This window comes from Medicago sativa, chromosome 8 (genome assembly GCF_051527215.1).
Source record: "Medicago sativa cultivar Bolivia chromosome 8, Bolivia_mono, whole genome shotgun sequence".
Lineage (NCBI taxonomy): Eukaryota > Viridiplantae > Streptophyta > Magnoliopsida > Fabales > Fabaceae > Medicago > Medicago sativa.
The window spans coordinates 19061891-19070411 of record NC_140756.1 but is presented as its reverse complement, the minus strand read 5'-3'; the positions used below and the strand labels follow the sequence as shown (position 1 = coordinate 19070411).

The following is an 8521-nucleotide window of genomic DNA, read 5'->3' as shown; positions in this document are numbered from 1 at the left end:
TTTCTAATCAATTTTCCTCTATATAGCCGTTACTATTAATCGCTACAAGAAAGCTACCACTAATAAATGGAGTAGATAAAAAGGGAACACGTGTTTTATCAAATGAGAAAGAAAACAAAAGACTCATCTTTAAGGAAAAAACAAAACCCACCGTCACATTGTTAAACCACTGCCATAGCCTCATAAGTCATCCAATTGTTAGTAGTATGTTAAGCATTGAAGCTTATGTCAATAAACAATGGAAGTAGGTATTTTGTAGTTTATAGGTGTAAAAATTAACAAAGCTCGGGAAAATATCGGGATGGGTTTTGTCGGGATATTTAGCATTTTTCTTATTATAATTGATATTTAATATGACAAGATATTATCTTGCCTTTTTTTTATTATAAATGTCATAATTATTTTTGAGAGGTATTATAATGTCATATTATCATATATTCATTCTAACTTAATTAGTAAGTCTTCCTTCAAAAAAAACTTATAATCATGATCAAATAAAATAGATGTCACATAGTATATTCCATAATTAGTCCTATAATAGATCTAATGGTCTTAAGTCGTTGGGATACCTTAGGCATATAATAAGAATCAAAGATCCTATCTCTGAGGTGTTAGTAAAATAAAATGAAAATTTTGACCAAAAAAATAAAATAAAATAAAAATTTGATTGTAACATGTATTCCCAATTTTCTAACATTAGAATGGATTCTCTCAACAAGAAAATTCTCATGTATTTTTCATATTTTATGATCTCCACAATTAAAATTCACTTTCCCTTAAAATAATAAAATTCAAACTCACTTTTTTTTAAATTTTTTCTCTCTTCTTTTTAATGGATGGTGAAGATTTCAATGGACCATCATATCATATGAGAGGATCCATTCCTCTAACATCAAGTATTTCACGGTCATCCCTAAAAAAAAAGTATTTCATGGTCATTCTACAAATGCTCTTTTATTCTTAAAAAACAATGTTCTTTTATTCTCACGGTCATTCTTTTTTTTATTTTTACGGAATTCTCATTTATTTCTCATTCAATGGATTTTTTTTTTATTTGCTAATATCATTCAATGCATTTACTTTTACACAAATAATTGGACTTTCCATATATACATGGTTAGTATACAAAAGTTACGAATGGAAATATTAAAAATATCATTATCGCAATTAATTATCATTAAGAAACGTATCAACCCTCTTAAAAAAACAAAAAAAAACGCATCAACCAATTATAGTGGACGTATATGACAATATTTATCCTTTATTATAAAAGCTAGACTTGCTTGGCTATCATGTTTGTCCTAATCCTCCCTACTTTGCCCTAATTCCCTAGCTTTTTTTCCCTCCTAAACATGTACTACTTGCTCGAGTAATCTCATCCGTTCAAGCACTTGATCACATCCGTTTATTCAAACTTGAAAAAAGTTCTCTCACTTCGTTAATGCAATTGAATTCGTATTAAAACCTAATCAAGTCGGTCAACATTCCCATACACTAATTGCTAATCAGAAATAACTAATTCCCCTACAATAATTGCTAATCAGAAATAATATAAACATCCCTTAGAAAGCGGCAATTGAAAATGTTTCACGCATACATTTTTTACTGTTTCACGCATACACTAATTTCTATCACATTATTCTACTGACATTTCAATGTTTCACGCATGCATTTTTTACACTATAATGTGCTATCCGATATAGAGTGATAAGAAGATATGCGTTTCAAGGTGAAATTTCCCTCGAATTTCACCACTAAAGTATGCACTAATCACTCTACCAATTACTACCTATTAAAAGCAATTATGACCTACTTATTTCAAATATTAACACGTATCAAGGTTGATTCGATTTTGAATATGAATTATTACGTATTGTTAATGGCAATTAAGAACGTAGTTAATGGCTTGAAAACGTCATTAATGACAATTAAAAACTTTTAAGTCGCATATTTTTGTATAGGAATTACGTTTAATTGCTTTTATGCATTATGCACCAATCACTCTACCAATTACTACCTACTAAAAGCAATTAACTACGTACTTATTTCAAAAATTAACACGTATCAAGGTTGATTCGATTTTGAATAGTAATTATTACGTATTGTTAATGGCAATTAAGAACGTAGTTAATGGCTTGAAAACGTCGTTAATGACAATTAAAAACTTGAAAGTGGAATATTTTCATATAGGAATTACTTTTAATTGTTTTTATGCATTATGCACCAATCACTCTACCAATTACTACCTATTAAAAGCAATTAACTACGTACTTATTTCAAAAATTAACACGTATCAAGGTTGATTCGATTTTGAATAGTAATTATTACGTACTGTTAAAGGCAATTAAGAATGTAGTTAATGGCTTGAAAATGTCGTTAATGACAATTAAAAACTTGAAAGTCGAATATTTTCGTATAGGAATTACTTTTAATTGCTTTTATGCATTATGCACTAATCACTCTACCAATTACTACCTATTAAAAGCAATTATGACGTACTTATTTCAAAAAATAACACGTATCAAGGTTGATTCGATTTTGAATAGTAATTATGACGTAGTGTTAATGGCAATCAAGAACGTAGTTAATGGCAATTAAAAACTTTTGAATAGTAATTATTACCAATAGAAAACTATGATTAATAATCACATTTGAAACTAACGAAGAGAATTGCCAATTACCTATTTAAATACCACTTAGTTGTGCTAATACAGCCATTCTCGACTTTAAGCAAAATTAAGCAAATATAACTCTTTCTTGCACTTGCTAATATGACAAACATTTTCACCCCCGGAAAGAAGGATTTGAAGTTGATTGTCTGTGTGGCCCATATATGGCTGATCCGTGATAAGGAAAATCCAGACGATATCATCTTCATGAACATGATATTGGTTGATGAGAAGGTATATTATATAAATCGATTGTATAAATAAATGATCCTTTTTTCAAGTTGCCACTACGATAACATATACTATGGTTTATGTTAATGACAAAATTATTTTTTGTTTAGCGAGGACGGATCCATGCCACTGTTCATAAGTTCCTGGTGCCAACGATTCAAGGAATGGTTGAAGAAGGAGGAACATATAAGCTAGAGAATGTCATGATAGGATTTAATGAGGGGAATTACAAACTCTTGCCACACAAGCACAAACTTATTATGGAATTGGTGTAAGGCTTGGATCAAGTTTCAAAGGAGTCAATTTTTGTTTGTTTTATTTGTAATGACTATTAACAAGAGTTACTTTAAGAGATGGGTTGAATACGTAAAAAAAAAAGTTGATGATAACCAATGATGAATGTGAAAATACTAATGTCACTTCAAATGTCGTTTTTATAGTATTTCGTAATGTATGATATCTAATGTAAAATGTACGGTTTTCAAACTATATATTAATGTCAAGATGATATGATTAATGTAATACATTTTTATCATGTGAATATTTCATATTTTTTTTATTATTATGATATAACTTATTCGTACATATTTTAGTCGGTGGGACCCGTGCGGAGCACGGGTCGATGGTCTAGTTTTTAATAAAAAAATGTTCAAACATATCTTAATATATATAAATGTTAGACAGTCTGACCTAACCCTAATCCCGCCCTTTTTGGTGGGTCTGAATAATTTTAATGATAAAAAGGTTTTCCAAGGATTCGAATCGGGCACCATATATAAGGCTGCATTGTACAAGTTTCACCACTAAGCCACCTCCATTTTGATTGAAATATTATTGCTCCTAAAATTGATATACCGTACCAAAGCATTTTTTTTTAAAGCAACAATTACCCTAAAAGTTCTTTTTCTGATAGCAATTTCATTTCATTATTAACAGTTCTTTTATGAAATTTTTTTTTACTGCCCCTATGACCAAAAAAATTGATATATCTGCCCCTAGTTGAAAATTATTGTTGTAAATGCCCTTGTTCTTCTTTTCATTTGGCGAACATGACATTTTTTTCAACCATCTTCTGCAAGCTTGCAGGTTTTGCAGCATGGTCTAGTGAGCTCTACATTTAATTTGGCGAGCAACATTTTTTTAAGTTTTTTTTTCATGTTTGTAAATTCAAATGTTGAGCATGCCATTTTATATTACAAAAGAAAGCAAAATTTATATTACAAACATGCCATTTGGTGAAGTAAATAAAGCAAAAGAAAGTCAATGCTCGCCAATTTATATTACAAACATGAAAAAAAACTTAAAAAAATGTTGCTCGCCAAATTAAATGTAGAGCTCACTAGACCATGCTGCAAGACCTGCAAAACCTGCAAGCTTGCAGAAGATGGTTGAAAAAAATGACATGTTCGCCAAATGAAAAGAAGAACAAGGGCGTTTACAACAATAATTTTCAACTAGGGACAGATATATCAATTTTTTTGGTCATAGGGGCAGTAAAAAATAATCTCTGTTCTTTTATTGATGATCGTTCTTTTTTATTATTATTATTATTATTTTCCTTTTTCTTCTCATTTTTATAGATTTAACAATCATTGCGGTTAGGATCCATTTCTTGGTGTATGCTTACTACGTGTAATGATATTAAATTTGCATTTTTAAAATTGTTGATAATTTGACTGATTCATATGTTGAGAAAGAACAAATTCAGGAACACAACCTGGTAATATTATTTGATAAGAAAATAAAGTTAATATAGCTTAAATTGGTATAATTTTTGCATTTGTTTGTTGCTTTTTGCAGTTATTTTATAGTATATTATTGAATGTATAATCAGTATGATATTTATATACGAAATTCTACAAAACCCGTGCATCGCACGGGTTAGAGTCTAGTCACCAAAAAAAGTTCAGACAAGAATTGACCGCGAAATTCTATAAAATAAAAAAGCTTAATTGTTTAAATTGACATGTAATATACATGTAGTCTGAAAAATGATCCTATCAAAATAAAAACATATAATCTAAATTTGTAATTTTAGATTCTTCTTATTTGTTACGCGAAGCTCAAAAAAATGATATAGAGGTTGAATTTTTTTCATACTTTTTCGCAGGCTTGTTTATGACGTTAAAATATGGTTTTCTACAAGAAATTAGAATTTTTCACAAAGTAATGATTAATTATGAATTTTTGTTCCACATAATAATTTCTTAAACAATTTGTAATACTTCATCCTTCATTTTAAACTCTGAAATTTTATGGTGAAGATTGATACGTTGTTCTAACCATGCCTACATAATTAAGAAACAAAATTTGACTCATGAGTATATGTATCCTTCTTACTTAATATAAATCTAAGATGGTCTGATTTCCCTAAATCCCTAACCCTAATGCAGCCCTAACACCCCAAAATGACAAATTTAACCTTGAATAAGAAGCCTTATCCCTCCTAAATCATCACATTAATGAGCAACTAACTACTACTTAACATTATCTTCACCAATTTAATTTTGCACGTTTTTTGCTACCTAGAGTCATGCCAATAATAAATGCAAACATGAAAAAACGTGAAAGACGCGGGACTCTAGAAGTGTTTAGTTGCACACCTTTGGGACCTACGACTAGGAGACATCATTTAATTCTTGGTGTTTTTTGTGTTTCTGCATGTTATGTTCACGCCAACTAAGAACCTTATGTCATTCCTATAAATTGGTGATACCATTTGGTCTGTTTGGCTATTATCTCAAGTTAGCGCACCTGCATACAAAAGCTCAGTAAAGAACATTTGATATCTTGAGCTCTTTTTAAGCGCATCTATGGCAACCAAAGGTCTGTATTTGCCTCAACCAATTTTTTCACATGGACAGCTATATGTTGCATTGTCAAGAGTTACATCAAGGAAAGACTTTAAGATATTGATTATTAATGATGAAGGGGAAGATAGTTATGTCACATCTAATGTAGTTTACAAAGAAAATTTTCAAAATGTAATTTGATTTTTTGTTTAACTGTTTGACTTTCTTATAAAAAAATCCATGTATGTCACATTGATCAATGATACATGATATCCTAGAATGGTTTATTTTTCAATTTTCTTGAGTTGATTGTAATCAAAATATATTGATCAATAGTCTATAACAGACCCGCGCGACAGCGCGGGGTTAAGAGTCTAGTTATTATAAAAGCTAGACTTGCCAAGCTGGCATGTTAGCCCTAATCCCTCCTCATTTTCCCTCCCTAATACGTAATTAATGATAATCTCATCTGCCAACCACTCCTACAATCTCAGCCGTATATCTCATTTAGATGTTTTTGAATTATCTTTTCAATTTAATGCAATTTATGGTATTATCTTTCCAGTTTAATGTACTATCTTTTAATTTCAATGCAATTTATGGTATTGAAATGTTTCTTCGTTTGACTATTAATATAAATGCAATTTATGGATGATTGTTTACCAGTAATTTATATTGTACTATAAGCCCTTATGCAACCATAAAAAAATGAACAACAATATGTCATAAACTATTAACAGTACAGTGCATAAGACTCGCTATTTCATAGTCATAAACTATTATTTGGTGCAAGTGTTTTGTGAATTTATTGTTCAGCTGTTATATTCTAAAGAATTTGCAGTGCAAGCATTGACGATTGTGTGACCCAATATTGAGGTTAGTAATGCGCGTGCAATGGCTGAGAAACCAAAACTAAATTTTGAAGTGTGCAGACAAATTGCACAGTTACTTAAACAGTCATAAATGCTTCAGGCTTTCCAATTAATCATTTATCAAGTGTGCCACAATCTTTAATAGGTTTATCATATATCAACTGTATTGCCTTTTCACTTACCACCAATCAAATAACTAGCATGCTACTGTTGTTTAATGTCCATGCACGTTATTTTGGTTTTTTCAAAACCAAAACTAGACAAGTGTTATCTTCCTTTAAGACCAAATCCTATAGCCAACAACACATTTAACTCTTAACTATATAAGTGGGACTTAGTTGTGAGAATACAACTATTCTGTTCTTTTAGCACATTACTGTTTCTTTCAATTGATAAGATGGCAAACATTTTCACCCCCATTTTAGCCGTGAAAGGTGGGAAGAAGGATTTGAAGTTGATTGTACGTGTGGCCCATATATGGCTCATCCGTGATAAGGAAACTCCAGACGATATTGAAGAAATATGAGACTACTAAGTGGTGCATCACACGCTGATATTGAAGAAAGAAGATTGTTCTCTGATTGGGTTTTGGCAATTGGTGATGGGAAAGTTGGGCTCATAAATGACGTGGATATATCACTTCACATTCCTCCCGATTTACTTATACAGAGTCCAGGCAGTCATGTTCAATCTATTGTTGATAGCACTTATCCGAATCTGTTAGATAGTATGACTGATATATCATATTTTCAGGACAAAGCAATACTTGCTCCAACAAACTCAATAGTGGATCAGATAAACGATTGCATGTTAGACTTGATGCCTGGTGAAGAGAAAACATATTTGATTTATGATAGTCCATTGACACGGAATGGGATTTGTGATGCTGATGTCCACACTCTAGAATTTCTCAACACAATAAATGCTTCAAGACTCCTACATCACAAGATCAGATTGAAGATAGGAGTTCCAATTATGCTTTTGAGAAATATTGATCTAAAGTTAGGATTATGCAATGGAACAAGGTTAATCATAACCAGAATGGGAATATTTGTACTTGAAGGAAAGGTTATATCTGGAAGTAACATCGGCGAAAAAGTTTTCATACCCAGGTTATCTTTTTCACCATCTGATGTTAAAATTCCTTTCAAATTTCAAAGAAGACAATTTTCAATATCTGTTTCATTTGCCATGACAATCAACAAGAGTCAAGGGCAATCACTTAAAAATGTCGGAATTTATTTGCCGAGTCCTGTATTCTCGCATGGTCAGTTGTACGTTGCAATCTCAAGAGTCACTTCAAAACAAGGTTTTAAAATACTAATCATTGATGGAGATGGAGAGAATACTGATACGACCTCAAATGTTGTTTATCACGATCACGAAGTCTTTCGTAATGTATCATGATGATTAAAGTTCAAACCTTTTTCTTATGTATGCTACCATTTCATTTTGTTGCTATTGTTGTCGTAGAAGGGAGCATATTTTTAAATTTTTATCAAACTTCTATTAACTATATGTATTTACATTTTTGCGACTTATTCTGTTAACTTCATCTCGGTAGGACCCGTGCGGTAGCACGGGTCAAGAGTCTAGTACTCAGAACAAAATTGCAATTTTGCATGTTTTGTTTGAAAAAAAAATCAAAGCATCTTTTTTTTTGTGGTGGCCGGGGTTCGAACCCTAGACCTTGCAACAATAGCACGGGTCAAGAGTCTAGTACTCAGAACAAAATTGCAATTTTGCATGTTTTGTTTGAAAAAAAATCAAAGCATCTTTTTTTTTTTGTGGTGGCTGGGGTTCGAACCCTAGACCTTGCATATATTATGCATTGTCCATACCAACTGAGCTAAGCTCACGAGGACATCAAAGCATCTTATAAATGATATGAAACTTTTCATATTCTTTTTATGTATTTTATAAATGTCTATGCAAACAATCAACACAAAATTTGATT

The 8521-nt window shown here is 31.1% G+C and overlaps 1 protein-coding gene across 1 annotated transcript; it reads left to right on the top strand.

Annotated features, from left to right (window-relative positions):
- The first annotated feature begins 7086 nt into the window (after positions 1-7086).
- LOC146897562 (uncharacterized) lies at positions 7087-7971 on the top strand. The gene has a single exon (XM_085736436.1). It carries the CDS (start codon positions 7087-7089, stop codon positions 7969-7971), a length of 885 nt encoding a protein of 294 aa, XP_085592562.1.
- Positions 7972-8521: the final 550 nt, after the last annotated feature.

Bases quoted from the DNA above. Each gene is read 5' to 3' on its own strand.
- LOC146897562 (XM_085736436.1), top strand. From the start codon at position 7,087: ATGAGACTACTAAGTGGTGCATCACACGCTGATATTGAAGAAAGAAGA.